The sequence below is a fragment of the Osmerus mordax genome, chromosome 8 (genome assembly GCF_038355195.1).
Source record: "Osmerus mordax isolate fOsmMor3 chromosome 8, fOsmMor3.pri, whole genome shotgun sequence".
Classification (NCBI taxonomy): domain Eukaryota; kingdom Metazoa; phylum Chordata; class Actinopteri; order Osmeriformes; family Osmeridae; genus Osmerus; species Osmerus mordax.
In genome coordinates this window covers 17,726,690-17,744,865 of record NC_090057.1, presented here as the reverse complement: position 1 = coordinate 17,744,865, position 18,176 = coordinate 17,726,690, and the positions used below count along the sequence as shown (strand labels likewise).

The 18,176-nt window shown below is 43.3% G+C and overlaps 1 protein-coding gene across 1 annotated transcript; it reads right to left on the bottom strand.

Moving 5' to 3' along the window:
- Positions 1-62: 62 nt before the first annotated feature.
- ttbk2b (tau tubulin kinase 2b) lies at positions 63-17,348 on the bottom strand. Its single transcript, XM_067241574.1, has 15 exons — positions 17,223-17,348; positions 16,235-16,366; positions 15,984-16,131; positions 15,829-15,902; positions 15,510-15,650; positions 15,272-15,376; positions 15,063-15,128; positions 11,890-11,982; positions 11,653-11,778; positions 8,478-8,635; positions 6,176-6,365; positions 3,408-3,622; positions 2,736-3,105; positions 1,887-2,545; positions 63-1,750 (listed from the first exon to the last, which is right to left on the bottom strand). Exons 2-15 carry the CDS (start codon positions 16,301-16,303, stop codon positions 1,432-1,434), a joined length of 2,733 nt encoding a protein of 910 aa, XP_067097675.1. The 5' UTR covers positions 16,304-16,366; positions 17,223-17,348; the 3' UTR covers positions 63-1,431.
- Positions 17,349-18,176: the final 828 nt, after the last annotated feature.

The window sequence follows — 18,176 nt, the reverse complement described above, 5'->3', positions numbered from 1 at the left end:
TGGTCTGTATATTTGATCGAAGTATAACAAAATAAATAAGTACAAAACAAATAAACTACCAGCCAACATTTACAAAGTCCTTGGCAACAATATTCATGCTCTTTGTATGCAGTATATGGAGCTTAATGATTACGGGTTCACACATGAAATCGAAATAGTATGTCTTTGTCTGAATTTCTGCAGCCTTGAAGTTTAGACTCACAACATTGTGATACTGGGTTGTACGTCCTCATATTTTCTTTGTCAGTGATGATACCGTCAGGCTACCACCAGCTAAGACTGGAACCATGATCTAACAGGAACCACATACTCACTACCTTAAGCATTGTTCCTCAAAAATGCAGTCAACAACACTCCCAGGCCTCAGTGCTCTGGTACTAACTCTGCTCATACTGAAATGATGAAAATAACAATCCAGCAAATTAAATGGCGGTTATTCCATAGGCTCGGACTCAAGATAAACAGGTTATATATAGGGGAGACAGGAATGGACATGTTATGTAGGTTAGGCCAGAACGTTTTTCTAGAGGACTTAATACATTTTGCGAAATAAGTTTCAAGGTCAGAAAAGAAAGATTATTAATTTCAGCAAAAGATAATTGTAGTGTATTCTTAATGTCATAAGATGATTAGAAAAAGACATTGTTCGCTGGTCTGCATGATAATATATTTGATATGGACCAGTTGATAAAAAATACAGTTAAAGCCAACACTGTACAAAAAAAAAATGCAAGTCATTTGCAATGATATCCATGCACTTACACTTCAGCACGAGTGCATTTACATTCCAACATTTTCGATGACCTCTCTTTTCTTAGCAAATAAAACCATACAAACACATTGCTAATACGCTAGAATGTGTAATATTTCTAGATACGTCAGAATAATACATTACATTCTACATACTAGTTTCTGCGTAAACTAATGAAGTTTAGATTAGACTACATGCCCTGATCCTTGACAATATTAATGCTGATGTTTGTATAGTGAGGTTCATATGGAATGCCACTTACTTGCTCTCCAATTCTCTTTCTACAGTTTTTCTTTAGTTCTAATGATACATATCTACACCGCAGCAGTTATTATAATATTTTTTTACATCCCTCAAATACTGTGGAGTACAGATCTTTTTGGTCTTATAGTATGTAGTGTTAAGATAATGGATAAAGAAGAGTTGGCAATTTCCAGGTTTGAGTCATTCCTTGAATCAAGCCACATTGTCAAGTACTTTTGAGAAACATCCATCAAATAAATAAATAAATACATTTTTTATCATACATTTTACAATTCATACAGTACATTCCCTTGAGTAGATAAGGTATTTACACATGCTTCCATGAGGCTGGGCCAGAAACGGCCTTCTGTACATACATGGACAAGATACAGCATCATGTTAGTTGCTGTACCACCACCCCCCCTCCACCTATCCAGTCATCGGCTCACTTTGCCGGAGCCCCTCCCTTCGTGGCTGGGCCCCCCCCCTCGGTGACCCAGCGCGGCCCCCCACAAGCCCCTGGGAGGGGGGGACCCTGAGATGCTGGAGGGGGAGCGGCTCCACCCCGGGAAGGCCCCTCCCTGGTGGAGCTCCTGGCGGGAGGGGGAGGAGCTGAGGGATCGCTGCAGGGCATTGGAGGAGCTGCGGGGGCGGGGCGGAGGGCTGAACACGGCCCGCTCCTGCATCAGCTGGGTTAGGCTAGCGAGGAAGTCCGCATCGCTGGTGCTGCTGGCTCGAACCCGGAACCGGCGACGCCTAATGAAGGGGGGGGTTTACGTGTTAACAAACTTGGACCAGGACAATCATTCACTTCAAATCATAGCAGTAGTAGATGCTGCTTCTGATGAGGTGGAAACAACATAAAAGCAGAGCTGTCCAGTGGTGCTCCTACCTGGTGTCTACAGCTGGCCGGGTGGGAGGTTTCCCAGGAGGGGGGCGAGGCAGGAAGCGGCCCGCCAGCTCCGGAGCAAGGGGAGAGCTGACAGGGCGCGGGATCTTGCTCCTGCTGCCAGAGGAGGAGGATAGGGACAGGGGCTCCTCTCCAAGCCAGTCGGAGCAGGAGAGACGGTCCCGGGGCAGGGCGCAGGGCAGGTTGTCACAGGACAGAGAGGGCGAGGGGGAGTGGGTGGGGGAGCCGGGGAGGGGGCTGCTCCAGCGATGGCGCTTCTCGGCTGCCAGCTCCCGGGCGAGGGGGTCAAGGGGGGCGTTGGCGTCCCGTACCGGGATACGGCTCGACCTCGGGGAGGCAGGGGAGTCCCTGCGCCTGAGTAGGGGGGGAGGAGGGGAGGCGGCCTCTCCAGATGGCTTGGCCCTGGGGTGCTGGTTGGGCTCGGAGGAGCGGTCGGGTAGGCCGGAGTCACTCTCTGGGTCTTTGGCCAGGTGAGCTGGGGTGGTTGTGGCCAGGCTTGGCACTGGGCTGGAGGCTGGCTCCACCACCTCTCCCTCCCCTGGTCCTTCTGCTGGGGCTGCTTCCATGAATGGGGCCTCCAGAGGTATGGCAGTACTCTTTTCCTGTACTGGGGACTGTGGCACAAGATGAGTGGGCACAGACTGGGGATGGAACACATGTTTAGGAGAGATTACATTTAGACATTTAGTCATTTAGCAGACGCTCTTATCCAGAGCGACTTACAGTAAGTACATTTTAGTACACAGATTAAGAAGGGGAAAGAAGAACACAAAGGAACACCCAAACAAGGTGTTTGGAAGCATTATCACACTGCGTGACGCATGCTCTCACCTGCTCCAGCTGGGCTCGTCCTCGAGGGAGGACAGAGGGCATCTGTCCCAGCATGCCTGGCAGCCTGCGGTGGCCCAGCAACCAGGTGCAGGGCATGGCCATGTGAGACAGGACAGGGCTGCAGGGAGCTGCCTCCGGGAGGTAAGACGGGTCCTCGGCCAGGGCCTCTCCTTGTGGCTTCTGCTCCAGCTCCAGCATCACCCACTCCTGGGAGTTTCCCTCCAGAGGTACGGGGCCCAAATCCTCCTCCTGGGCGGGGGTCCCTGCCACTGGACGGTCCTCGTTACAGGAAGTTGCCTGCTCCCCTACAGTCCTCTCAGGAATGGGCTTCTCTCTCTCCTGGGACAGCCCCAGTCGCTGCTTACCCAGACTGGAGAAACAAATCGCACGACAGGTCAAGTTAGGTCCATTAACGAGACCAGTGATTATATGAAACACACAATCCAGTTGTGTTACCAGTCCATTTGCAGTCCAAAACCATACATTAGCACATTATTAATCATCATTACTGCTACTGACAATACTTCTTTGAGCCTTTACTTGCTGCAGGCCTCAATAAAAACAGCTTTGCAGTAAAATATTTTGTTAACTACAGCTGTTTAAGCAGCAGAAGACAATGGCTTTAGAGAAGCTGTGGAGTATATCAGAGGAGGGAGCGGTTCTGGTACTGACTAGGCCTCCAAGAAGCGTTCAATGGTGGGTTTGGGCTCGGGGGCCAGCCTCTTCTCAAATGCCAGGCTCTGGCTGTGCCTCATCCTCCTCAGCAGCGGGGCCGCCCGGTCCAGGAACATGGTCTCGGAGCGCACCCGGCGAGGAGAGCTCTGGATGGAGCCTGTGTTGGGGCTCTGGTTCCCCTGGTTCTGACTGTGCTCATCTTCACTCACCACCTGTGAGAAAGACCAGCTCATAGAAATGTGTCGCAAAACAACAGTAACTCTGACAAAAAACTGCAGTTTTTGGCATCCATCTGCAGGGGTTTTGTTTTCAGTTTCCATGGATCTGTCAAGTCAAATTGTATCTTCTATTCCCTAAATAATTTAGCCACAAAAGTGAGAAATGTAATTAACTAGATGGCAGAAATTAAACAGTGTAGTAATCATGGGCTTCGTTTCCCGATAACGATGGATCGTAGCTGTTACGAGGGTTCTCTACGATCAAAATAACGATCCATCGTTATTTCTTACGTGCGTTTCCCGAACATACTCGTAAGGAGAACCATCGTACGTGTCTCTTACAAGACGCTGTCCATTGTACTGAAATGTGATTCTTCTGACGTAACTTTAAGACTTTAAAATTAAAACGTTAACCAAAGTAATTGACGAATTACTGTACACAAAATATTTTGTTGTCGCTACAGAAAACTTTACATTTATTATAGGCTACTTATTTTAGTACTTTTCAATGTACATTGTATGATGCTACATGAAGGCAAAGACAATAAAGTGAACGGGCAAACTATGCTGCATCTGACTTTTACACCGGTGTTAGGACCCTGCAATCTGCGACACAGGATGCTAAATACCAAGAGGAGGTCTTGGAAATTAAGTGGGCTCGTCTCCAAATTGAGGAGAGGAAGCTCTTGTTTGAAGAGATGTTCACAAGGCCCTCCATTTCTGTGCCTATTCTTCTGCCCAATCAACAAGGTAGTGTCAAATTTATAGCCTAAGCATACAATGTTTATTTAAATTAAGTTAAGGTTGATTTGTGTATTGTATCATATATTCAGTGTTGCCTGTCCAATCCTTACATGTTGTTTCACCTTATAGATCCATGTGAGGAGCAGGAGCAGGGAGAACAAATTCCAATAAACAACCATTTCTCAAATTACTTGTGCCTTGGTTTTTAACTCTTCTCGGTACTCCACTTTCCATGAGTCCTACATTTACTACTTGATTGAACGACAAGGTTTAAAACCATGCATATAAATGGTATCACACATGGCATGTCCCAGCTAGCAGCCTAAATAATTCAATGTACAAATACAAGCATCTCAATCCAACATATTTACTGTCTTATTTTCTAGTGTTGACGATATCTACAATCTTGCAATCATAGGCCAACAGCTTTCCAAGACCATGTTTGCAATCTCATGATTCTCACATATTGGCCACAAATGACATTGTGACAAATACATAAGTAATGAATACCCCATGTCTTCAACATGGAATCATTGTTTCTGACATGAATAATCAACTCTACTTTAATTGATGGTTGATCAATGATACTCATAAGATATGTCAGATGACTTCATGATATCATGATGCTCCTGAACCACATAGAAGCAGACCTGCAGAGGCTAACAAGGAGGTCCTTGCACTGACCCCTGCAACCCAACTTCTGGCAGTGTAAGGTTCTATGCCACTGGCAGTTTTCTGGAGGTTCTTGGAGATGGACATGGGCTCTCCAAGGCCTCAATGTCAAGATCTGTGCAGGCTGTAACAACTGCATTACTTTGCCACATCCCAGACCACATCCAATTCCCCACAACCAGAGGGGACAAATCTGCAGTGCAGGACTTAAGTTATCTTCAATGGCTTTTATGATTTTTGTATGAGTTCACTCCCTCCCAGCCAACACTGTGGAGTCCTTCCATTTCCTGGGTGCTACCATCTCCCAACATCAGCCTTGGCTCTGCCACCTAGCCTCTTCATCCACCGAGCGTTGGCGTGCTACCAGCCCTATAATTCTAATAAACATCTTCAATGTTCAATTGTTGTTGTGTTATTGCACTCGTAAAAGCGTTTCGTTAATGCATTTCTAGTTACTATTGCACATTACAACAGCCATATTTCAATTTTATAGTATTTTGAATAAGACTGACAATGGTTTGTTAAATCTACCTTTGTTTATTGCATGTGCCAAACACCCCAAATCAAATTATTTTGTGTAACCTAAATTTACTTGAGAATAAACCGGATTCAGATATTTTTTCGGCACTTAAACTTGTATGGTTCACTAACAAATATCCCAGTTCCAGCGTAACTGGTGTAAAAAGACAACCAAAATAATCGTATTTTCCATCTAAAGTAACTTTCAGCATTAGTCTAATGTAGTTTTCATGGTCGGCTTACGTGTGTCTCCACTGAGTCTCTTTGCTACGATGCACTTAGCAATCTACGACTGCTCTGGAGCTCTCGTTAATCTACGAGCATTTTCAAGTGCCTCTTTAGCTACGATGGCGTCGGGAAACGGCCCGTACAACTAAGATCCGTCGTACGATGGACTCTACGATAAACTTAGGCTTACGATTCTTTCGGGAAACGCACCCCAGTTTGGTACCAGGAGTGTTGAGCATGGCCAAGGTATTGCAGCTGAACTAGTCCCTCCAGAGAACTAAATAGCTTCCTGGTTCAGATGTTGTGTTTCACCATGGGGAGGGGGGTAAACCGGGCTAAAAACATCTGGTGTGTTAACTGCCCTCTGTCGGTGCACTTTCTAACCTTCCTGGCGATAGGTTGGGTCTGCTTGTGGTTGCGGTTGCGGTCCATCTCCTCCCACACGTCTACCCCCTGGGTGTTCTGGGCGGGGATGGGGGGGCAGTTGTCTGCGTCGCTGAGCCGCTCACCCTGCAGGACGTCCTCTGTGTTTTCCCTCTGCAGCTCCCCAGGGAGCACAGACGCATTGGCCATGCTGGGGGCATGCACACACGCACACACACACACACACACACACACACACACACACACACAGACAAAGGTCATTCAGCTGCTTCTTTTGGTGTAAATTACAGTAGCAAGCGTTTGAGGGATCTGGCTGACACTGCAGGTTTTTGTTCCAGAAAAGGCTTAGCTGACTTGACAGTAGGGCTGTCCCCGACTAAGATTTTCTTTGGTCGACCAAGACTCGACTGAACACTTCTAAAAATCGACTAATCGAAATTTGAACGTTTTTTTTTTATTTATATAAATGTCACAATGTTTTTCATCAAACCATTTTGTGTGATGTTTTACCTCACTGTTTTAAGAGATAATATGAAAGAAATACATACGTTAGAAGGGAGATTGACAACTAGACAAACACAAATGTACAAACATTTTCCCGATCTGACTCAATGTAGAGCTAGCTGCTGGACATTCCAGATTCAGCCGCTATAAAATTAGCTATTACTAATAATAAGCCTCGTGTCACCAGTCCTATTGTTACCAAATGCCGATATAATAAATAAAAAAAAAGCGCCTGGAAGCGCCGCGCAGCGCCACGATCGGCTACAACTGGGTCAAAGCTGTTCACACCAGACGCACATTTCTCTGCGCCGGTTACCAAGCCTTTCAGCTACTCTGAGCTTTCTTTTACGCCGACATGGTACATAAACATGGCATTGGCTATATCCCAGCATTGATCCATATCTACATTGTCCTTGTCAAATAGTCTACAATTAATGTAGTAAAATCTTAACATGCTTTTTTCATTCAAATATATCAACTAATATGGTGTATTTTATCATCCTGCAGCTCGAGAAAAAATTAGATCGCTGCAGATCACAGGCAATCGCAGCGCTTTGAAGCCAGTGTGGTCGGTCCCATTTGATAACATGGGCACCAAAAGAAAAAAGGCAGCACTTCCAGGCGCTTCGCAGCCAGTGTGTCCCAGGCGTTAGTAGGCTACTCGATTTCTGCTATCACATCTCTCTCTCACCCAAGTGAAGGAGCGCGGTACAGCAGCATTTAACTTAACATTATTAAGTCGGGAGAGGTATGAAGCTGACATGAGTTAACGCTGGTGTAACAACTTTATATTCATCATTAGCTACATAGATTTATGTGGCTTGGCTCGTTATCACAAACAAAATCTGGCAAGCAACTGAAACTAACGCCCTAAAACATACAGTATTAATACTCGCTAAATCGATGTGTAATGGGGGAAGAGTTTTGGTACAGAGGCAGATTGAAAATTGTAGGTAGCTAGCTTTGCTAGCGTCAATTACGCCTAGCTTACTTTTTTTTTAATGTTTTCTTTCTAAATGCCGGTACAAGTTCGATGTAGGCCTAGTCCCAGCCGTCTCAGTGAGCGTCTCTTTGCAGAATTTACACAAGCTGTGTGTTTTCTTTTGGAAGTTATTGTAAACTCTTTGTGGCTCAGGTAACCAAATCTAATTATAGCAGATTTGACCAACATCTTCAGACAGCCACTGTTTCACCCATCTCCCTCATTCATTTTTGATGTGCGAGGAGGGGTGATGGGTCATTTCAAATGAGAAATGAGTTAAGTTATTGGTTGCATTTGAAGCGTGACGTTTTACATCCATTAACAGTAATGATAGGCCTATTAACAAATTAATTAAACAATGCACAGGCAATTTAGTGATATTCCCGCAATTGTGGTCTTGACGGGTCTTGAAATAAAATCCTGATTCCTCTTTGTCCGATTCCGAGACAAGACCTTCAAAATGTGGTCTACAACACTGGTGGGGACAGCCCTACTTGACACACATCCCAATGATTAAATTGAAATATACATTTGGAACCAGTCAATTAAGGAAAATATGGCAGCTGATTCAGCTAAAGTTGACCAGTGGCATCACTTTCAGGAGGTAAAGTAATCAAATAGTTAAGATTCCAAACAATGCATTGCTCTTGTGGAAAGTAAGCTAGATACACTGTTAAATCTCTTTAACCTTAAAACAAACCCATCCGATTTCTGTATACTCAGTGATTGTATCACTACTGACCCCAGGTCTGCTGGTTTGTGATAGTGTCAGTACTGACCCCAGGTATGCTGGTGTGTGATAGTGTCAGTACTGACCCCAGGTATGCTGGTGTGAGGCGGGTGAGTTGCTGGGCCGTGGTGGCTGAGGCAGTAATGGTCAGCATATCCTCAGTATCACCCTTCTCCCAGTCATAGGGGTCATTCTCCAACACGTTGTGGCTTTTCATAGCGTTCTCAAACAAGGACATCAAAAGCTGCATCAAGAACAGGCCAAATAAACAGCATTGAGCACGGATAGTACAAAGTAAATACCAGTACAGCTGCAAGAAAAAGTATTTGAACCCTTTGAAACTACCTCTATTTCTGCATAACTTGGCAATAACATTTATCTGATATTAAACAAAGTCATATTAGACAAACTACCTTACACTACTGATAAGCTAATTATAAATGTTCTTGTATTTATATAACATACCATGTAAACATTCAATGGGCAGGCTGGAAACGCTATGTGAACCCTTGGATTCAATAACTAGTTGACCCTTTTATGCAGCAATAACATCAAGCAAACATTTCCTTCAGTTGTAGATGTGACCTCTACAACAGTCAGAAGGAACTTTTGACTGTTCTTCCACACAAAACAGTTTCTGCACTCTTGAGGTTAAGCATCTCAATCGGGCTGAGGTCAGGACTGACTAGGCCACTCCAGAAGGTACATTTTATTCCATTGAACCCACTCTCGTTGATTTTACTCCTGTGGTTTGAGTTGTTGTCCTGTTGCATCACCCAACTTCTGTTGGCAGACAGATGGCCTTACTTTCTCCTGCCAAATGTCTTGATAAACTTGGAAAGTTATTGTTCAGTGGAACAATAACAATGATGTCCCTCCACCATTCTTTACCGTTTGGATGACATTGGATGTTAAGTGTGCTGTTCCATTTTTCTCTCCACATATAGCATTGTGTGTTTCTTCAAAATACCTTGTCTTTTTTCATCTGGCTACAGAATATCATGCCAGTAGCGCTGTGGAACTTTGTTTAGCAAACTGCAGACGTGCAGCTATGGGTTTTGGACAGCTGAGGCTTTCTCTGTTGGTGTCCTCCCATTAACACACAGAAGTCATCTATCCATCCAGTTTATTGTTTTGCGTATGGAAGGCTTCACTAACCCTTCAACAGAAATCTTCTTGATCTCCAATAGCATTCTGTGCTGTTCTTGCTGTCATCTTTGCTGGAGGAGTAGCAAGAGTACTAAACGGTCTCCATTTATAGACAATTTGTCTTACTGTGCACTGATGAACATCAAGGCTAGATAGATACTTCTGTAACCCTTTCCAGCTTTACAAGAAGTCTTAATTGTAGGTCTTCTGAGAAGTTCTTTTGAGGAATGATTTACATCAGTCAATGCTTCTTGTGAATAGCAAACTCAAAATGGTATTTATAGGGCAGCTCTGACCAACACCTTCAATCTTGTCTCATTGATTGCAGGGCTTGAAATTGCAAACATTTTGGTCGCCATATGCTCCTAAAATTGTGTCTAGGCGAACTCAAAATATATTTTAGAGTATTTGTGCAAGTGCAAATAATTGTTATGGTGCAAGCTGTTTAAATTTCTTACAAAACGCTCACTAATTAGCCTACTACACAGTACTTGCCTGCTGTGAGCTGATACAATGACCGGTCCACCGTTTTATCCAACTTTCCATAACCAATTAAACTTTATCTTCTACATTATAAACTTTAATACAGTTTTTAGATTGGTTAATTTTAGCCGTCAGTCACTCCTTGTCACTGCGCTCCGTTGTCACATGACAAGGAGCTAGGGTTAGGGAGTCAGGTGGCTGAGCGGTGAGGGAATCGGGCTAGTAATCCGAAGGTTGCCAGTTCGATTCCCGGTCATGCAAACTGACGTTGTGTCCTTGGGCAAGGCACTTCACCCTACTTGCCTCGGGGGAATGTCCCTGTACTTACTGTAAATCGCTCTGGATAAGAGCGTCTGCTAAATGACTGAATGTAAATGTAGCTAACTAGCACGCAAAATAAATCCAGGGCTCTCAAGTCTCATGCATTCACCATGAGACTCAAACATTTCTCACTATTATTAGTAGGGTTGCAAAATCCCAGGAATATTCAAAGTTGGAAACTTTCCACGGGAATTAACGGGAATATACGTGAATTAACAGGAATAAACTGGACATTTTTGGGTAATTTAACTGTATTTACCTTGTCATAAGCAGACATGCATGCAAACTTTTATAATACAACTGGACATACATAAATCCTACTCTCACTGCTGTGAAAAGTTAGTCTACTGTATACAAATAAACTTGGTATTAAAATGAACATGGCTTAATTTTACCAAGTAATCAATATGCTAGGTAATGACAAACAGTGTTGGGAAAGATCACTTTCTACATGAACTAGTTCAGTTCATAGTTCACAAATTTTAAAATGAACTAGTTCAGTTCATAATTCAACATTTTTAACTAAGTTCACAGCTCCAAAAATTTTGCGAGCTATAATTGAAATCTCTATCTGTACCGCAATACCGCTCTTGGCATCTACGCAATTCGGCGCTCTCACACTTGCCAAGCATAGGGCTGAAATGTTCAGACTCAACACTGATGACAAAGACGTTCAAAAACAACAGAACGTTTTAGGTTTATGTTTCTGGCAGACAATGTTCCCAACCAGCTGCATTCAGGGTCCAGCTGAGCTAGGCGTGCATAGTCTTGTTCTCAACTACATTGAAGTTCCTTGTTATATGCTTTTTTTCAAAATTCCCCAAATTCCCGAGACAAATTTCCCGTGGAAGCTTTCCGTAAACTTTCCGCCCCTTTGCAACCCTAATTATTAGAGTATTCGGTGGGTGCTCATACATTTTTGCTGGTGCTAATAACTTTTCAGTTGGGATCACCAGTGCCACCAAGTAAAAAAGTTAATTTCAAGGCCTGGATTGGGCTCTTGGTTACCTAACTCCTGACTCCAATTAGCTTTTGGAGAAGTTAGTTGCCTAGGGGGTTACATACTTTGTCCACTGTGCCCTGTGAATGTTTATACTGTATGGCAAACAAATTTTAATCAAGTTTTTAGTGTTATTAACTGAAGCAGACTGCTTGTGACTGACAGGATTACATTTCATGACCAATTTATAAAGAAATCCAGGTCTTTCCAAAGGGTTCACATACTTCTAACTGCAACTGTAGATAAAACTAAGACTTTTTTTGCTAACAGATTGGGAATGAATGAATTACGTGTGACTGATAAAGTACCTGATAGTCTGGCTTGGTGAAGTAGTCCAGGGTCAGGATATGATCGAGGAAGATGCTTAACTCAGACGGGAGATGTTTCAGCATGAGGCGATGGTCATATGTCTCCTTTAGATTACCTACTTGCTCCTAATTAGGAGGACAGGACAAATAAGGAAAAGAAGGATGAAAAAGATAAACACAAACAGAACCTGCTGAGCACATTTAGCTAGAGTAAGTATTTTTTCCACCAATTCTTACTTTGTCTTTGACCTTCCTCCATGGTAGCTGTCCCACCATGAACTCCACCAGCATGTAGAAGAGAGACCAGAGGTCATCATGGCGGCCCATCTCCTGCAAAACCAGATAATGTACAGGTGAGGAAACATAGATGTGCACTCCCAGGCTCTCCTCAATGAACTCTCCTTAAAAAGGTACAGAAGTTAAGTTTTTTCCACTATAAACATGGTGTGTAAGCTATGGCAGGGAAATTTGGTCTAAAAAATAAAATCTGGGTCAGGGCCTGCAAGGCCTTCTCTCTGCTGGCCTGAAAATCCTCAAAAAATATGTAAATGAAATTATAAAAAAATGTTGCGGATATATTTTTTCTTCATAATTCCCCCCCATCTTAATGTCATTCAATAAATACACTGACATAAACAAAAAATATTCTCCGTAGTCTGTTCTCTTCATGTTATATTATATCCACTTGGTTGAGCTGCTGACAGTGTTGTATATTATGGTAGAGCTTTTATCCAATCATAATTCAGCTAGCTTGAGTTGTCAGGCTCTATGAAATCTGCCTGAGGCCTTCAGAATCAACAGAGCAGGCTCCCGTGCGCTGTAAGTGAACGTAGACTATCAATTGTGATAGCCCAGTGGTTCTCAATAGGGGGGGATCGGAAGGGGGGCGGCCATTAGTTTCCTTTACAAAATACTTCTGCATTTTCCCTCTGTTCAGTGAGTGCCGAAAACCGGAGCGGCACATTCCGTGACCGCACTGTAGCTGACATACAGGAGAATGAACTGCGCATGTCAATGCGGTGTTGCCACGGCCCAAATTGGCAAATTGGATCTTTGGCTTGATCGACTGATTAATAAAAATGTTGACATGTTTCCCAACTTCGCCGACTGTATTCAAGAGACAGGGATAAATATCTCTCATTTGATTGATACGGTCGCTCAACATGTTAAAGGGCTGAAACAACAATTCAGGCCTTATTTCATTGAGGATTTTACCTCATTTGCTTGGGTCAGGGATCCCTTTAAGTTGCCATGGAGGAGCATTTAGTCAAATTAAAGAGCGACACCAGATTGCGACACCTCTTTAGCTCTTGCTCTCTGCCTTCGTTTTGGTTGAGTGTGATGACTGAATATCCTCAGTTGACTGATGCCACCGTAAAATTGCTTCTTCCATTTGACTTGACTTATCTGTGCGAGGCCCGGTTTTCAAAATTGACTGCCTTCAAAATGAAGTACAGAAAACTTCTCCAGGTGGAGGATGACATCAGGCTCACGCTGTCTGACATCGAACCTTGAATCGCGCTTCTTTGTAAGCACGCGCAGGTGTCCCACTGATAACATAATGTCTTGGCCAACGAGACAGGCCACTCTCCTATAACTTGTACGCAAATGTTTTTAGAACCTAGAGTTCCTCTTGTTGACAGTAGTTCAGAAGCAATTTTCATAATTTAAGAGCCAGGCGAATCGCTTGCTTGGTGCATTGTGGGTAGCGACGCGACGCGATCAAGTTGAGATTTTCCTCAACTTTATACAAATGAGGAGCGATTTTCACTAGCGATGGCCAATTGTAGTGTTTTCTTGTTTCTCGTAACGTAGCAACCATGGTAAACATTTCTAGCTTTCAGTTTTTAAGATGGAGGAGAAACTAATCGCCTGTGTGGCTGCATATCCAGTCCTGTACGATACGTCTCTGTATTTGTACAAAGACATTAATAAAAAGAATGAGGCCAGGCGCTGGTTTGCCGACGTTGTCGGTGCTCCTGGTGGGTTTTTTGTACTTTCAAATTCAGTCTCTCGTCACATTAGTAACGTAACTTTGTTCTAGTAACTAGCTAGTAGTAGCCTGGCTGGAACTCCCTGGCCGTATCGACAGATTAGCAGAGACTTTGAGTAATATAATAAAACGTTTTTACACGTCAACGTGTTTGTCTATTAAACAGTTTTGTATTTTGTATACAAGTTGTATTTTGATCGATGTTGCGAGTACGTAAACCCAAGTCTGCACACTTGGCCATGACAACTACAACAGTGACTTTAGAGAACTACAATTCTACATTAATCTGTTTGATACGCCCCCACGCGTGGTGAACTGTGGGAAGGCGAGCGATGGCAAGCGATTCGCGTCGCTGCAGTGTAAACGCACTGTTACGCTTTAAAACTTTACATGTACACGTCCTGTGATTGGATAAGCACTCATGAGAGCCAGAAAGAGGGCATTCCGTTAGCGCGAGTTAGGCTACTAAAAATTTACAAATACATTTGGATCATCTGCAATTTATAATGTAAATAACGTGGCGCATAACATGTTCAATTGTTTTGCTGTTGCATATTCTCAGAAACAAATGCAAATAATCTGTTTACTTTGATTTTCAATGAATAGTTTGTTTTGTTATTGTCTTGTTAGTGACATGTGAAACAGCGACAATGCGCAGTTTTTATTGGAAAAACTTGTTTAAGCTTACATAGCGTACTTTTGGTGGACTTTGGCGGACAAACTTTTTGACTCATCTCTTAAAATCAGGGAGTCAGGTGGCTGAGCGGTTAGGGAATCGTGCTAGTAATCCGAAGGTTGCCAGTTCGATTCCCCGTTGTGTCCTTGGGCAAGGCACTTCACCCTACTTGCCTCTGGGGAATGTCCCTGTACTTACTGTAAGTCGCTCTGGATAAGAGCGTCTACTAAATGTAAAATGTAAATGTAAAATCGCCTTTTATTTTTGTGTTTTGAAAGTATCCGTGATCTTAGTTTCCTACTCTTAATTGTGAATGCAAGCTTATTGATTTTAAATTCTCCGGAAATTATGTGTTGCTCGACTAGCCTATGTTAAGGTGATGTAATGTTTAAGTGTGATTCTGTATGGATTCTCGAGCCGTGGTGTCATATTGATGCTATTATGAGGTGTATTCATTTAGGTAGGACCAAGTATGACGTCACTGAAGGCCTAGGCGTGAAATGCACGGCCCGCCACTGTATATTTTTAAACATCCTCCTTGGAGCCTGCTACTTCCAGCACTCCTGTTCTAGCCAATTGTTGGAGAGACAGGTTTTCCTCCTTGGCTCATTTTGTGAAACTACTGTCAATCACATTTGAGCTCGAGGAAAGCACAGAAGTTCAGACAAGAATTTGGGACGCCGTTTCTCATTAAATGTTATGGCAGTGTAATGGTGAGATGTATAAATTACCCAGACTTACCTTGTTTTTATGTGCATTGACCGAGGCATAGCGCACGGTTCCTCTGAACCCTGCCACAGGACGAGGCTAAAAGAGAAGCAGAGACTATTGTCTTGAGAAATAAAAATCATTAAAAAAAGTTTAAATGTACTTTTATTTCTATTAGTCACCCACAAAATGGCTTTAAACAATAAAACGGACAATCCTCAAAGCCAAGTTGAAATACTTACAGGACGGACTTCCTGACAGGAGTTGGTAAATTGACGAGCCAGGCCAAAGTCAAGCATGTAGCAACATCTGCATGTGCTGGCCAGTCGTCCCATAGCAAAGTTTGACTGGGGTTTTATATAAGCAGGGAAAAGGTCACTCTAGTCTCAGCTGCTAAAGAAGTCATTGATCTCAAAGTAAATCATCCCCCTTGGTCATCAGCCCCTTGTGTCCCCACTGTCTAAACTCCTATCTGCTTACCGGTTTTATGTCACGATGTAGGAAACCCACTGAATGGATGCTTTCGATGGCCTCTAGCATCTGCCGGCCCAGTCGCAGTGTGGTGGAGACTGAGAAGGTACCGCGGGTCATGGTTCGGCGCAGGTCTGCTAAATTCCGCCCCTTTAGCACCAAATCATTATGTTGAGTGAGGAGATCTCATTTACTTTATATAAATATTGCTCATCCTTTGCAGATTTAAAAGTACACAAACCTGCTACTTGCCATACCTCCATTACCCTGTCTGGTAACGACAAACTAGCCGTGTCTAGAGAGACAGCTATAGTTATAGAGTTCCTACCTGGAGTTCCATTACCACATAGTTGAATCGGTCATTGCGGCCACAACCAACAAAGTGGCACACATGATCTTTGCCTGCACACAAGAGGGAGAAAAAAGCATAATAAGACCCCAGTCTGTATGCTACAGTGTTTGGAGATAGGACATCGTTTTTACCTTGAAGCTTTTTGAGCACGGCCACCTCCATCTTCAAGACCTGCTTGGGCTGCTGAGCAGACTCCACCTTCAAGGCCACGTTGGCTTGGTTCAGCTGATCCAGAACCTCGTAGATCTCCCCAAACCCTCCTCCCCCAATCTTCTTCACCTGCAAAACACCAAGGAGAGCAGGACGTTTTCAAACTGGATAAGAAGAAAGACGTGTCAAGAGTGAAATCATACCATGACTGTTCCCGGTGCCATGTACGTACCACCCTCCATCTCTCCCGGACCACGTCTGCCACTGACAGGATGTCTGTTTGCTCTACAGCCCCACTCATCCTGAGTGCTTCGAGTGCTCCCGACAATGGCCTGCACCTGGCATTAGTGACGCAGGCTTCTCACTGAAAACAGGGGAAAAGCAGACAATTGAGTACAAATGGAAATATTAACAACTTAAGTGTCTAATCATTGCATAATAAATCAGTACAATAAATAATTTTCCTTTGTAAAATATGAACTAGTCTAGAGAACAAGATGAGCCATCGTTCAGCTAAAATAAAGGTTGCTGGCTTGATTTAATACACGTCAATGCAGTGCTTATTTACTGCATTGACACAAGAGTTTGGTTTATACACTACTGCTAAACCTAAACAGCATGATTAATATATATGTCATATACAAGGAGGAAGACATGGGTTTGATAAAAGTTTACGTTATTTTGCCTTTACAACTGAGATCGACCTCTTACGGCCATAGCAAATTAGCTAGCTCGCTAGCTAACTGACACGCTAGGTATCCATTTGCCAGCTAACTTGTACTGATAGTACTGTACTCTCAACGTTGCCTCAATCAAGGTTGATCAAATACAAAGGCACTAAGTCAGATGTCATGTTGTTTAGCAAAACGCTAGCCGATGTTGAATAGCGAGAATTGTCACTTTATTAGCTTGCAAACTAGATGGATTGGCTAGCTATCAAACCTATACTAGCTAACTAGGTAGCCTAGCCAAACGATAGCTAGTCGGCCAATTATAACGAGTTAATTGTCTAATATTATATCGAATAGTAGCTAACGTGTTAGAGCTATGTCTGAAAATAACTTAACGAGGGCAGTGTGGTATTGTTAACGTCACAGTACGTAGCTAGCTAGACTAGCTATTTTCAGTCAATATAGTCTACCATACAGCCAGCTGTGTTGTCACTGTACTGGCATTGGCAGACAAAAATGCCCATGAAGAACTCAGGACTAGGTACCTACCTTGCTATATTGGACCATTGCAAATATATGGGCAAGCGGAATAACCGAAATGTAAATTAATTGAAATGTCCATCTTATGTGTTAATACAATGTTTGGCTAGTTAACGTTAGCTAACTAGCTAATAGCTCTATTGCAGGCTTGAACAGAATGGGAGATTTCTCTCATTCACACAGCAACGGTTACGTCACGAACAAAAACTCCTCCCTGCATTGATTGATCACTCTGCATGCCATACAGTACCTTGCATGATAACATCCATGCAGAATTTTGGAGAGGATGCCCACGCCTGGTTTGTCACCACGCACAATGTCTAACCAAATTGAGATTTTCTCTCTATATATATTACATATTATTCACGTAATAGTGAGGTATGCCTACCTCATCTCATAAAAACTGCGACGGATGGGGATAGGATCCTATACGCAAGTCCAGTACCGCTGCAACGCTTGGCGCATATACTGTAATGACACGTTGGTAAATTGAGGTCGTTCATGTTGACACTGTTCGACCGTTAATATTCGGTTACTAAATCAATAGGGACTATTGACTACCCTACTCAATTGCTGTTCATTAATCTTAGGGTCCCTATAAAATGTCACTTCAATAGTAATGCCACTGCATTGGGGAAAGTCCCAGGGTACATGTTGGGAAGCCCCCAGAACTTCACCATCCATTCCAAGAGATCCTCCCCGCACTGGTTCAACAATTGTAGCAAATGTGGCCTACTGATTTTAATGACTGCAAACAGTGTAACAAGCCACGACTCAGCAGTACTTTGTAAGCTACAGTGCTTCCTCTGTGGAGTCAAGTAGACACGTTGTAAAAGATCATTTGTTACACAGATATGGAGATGAGCTTGGCCTAACCCAACCGGATTGGATAACAGAAGGACGTAAGTTGAGCAGTTGAAGGGTGAGGCATCGTATTCATGGGCATTAGAACTTAAAATTATT

Excerpts from the sequence above, each read along its gene's own strand:
- ttbk2b (XM_067241574.1), bottom strand. The coding sequence starts at position 16,303 with ATGAGTGGGGCTGTAGAGCAAACAGACATCCTGTCAGTGGCAGACGTG. Across the intron at positions 15,903-15,983 it reads CGTGCTCAAAAAGCTTCAAG|GCAAAGATCATGTGTGCCAC; the intron begins GTAAAAACGATG and ends TCTTGTGTGCAG. Across the intron at positions 2,546-2,735 it reads GACGAGCCCAGCTGGAGCAG|TCTGTGCCCACTCATCTTGT; the intron begins GTGAGAGCATGC and ends TTCCATCCCCAG.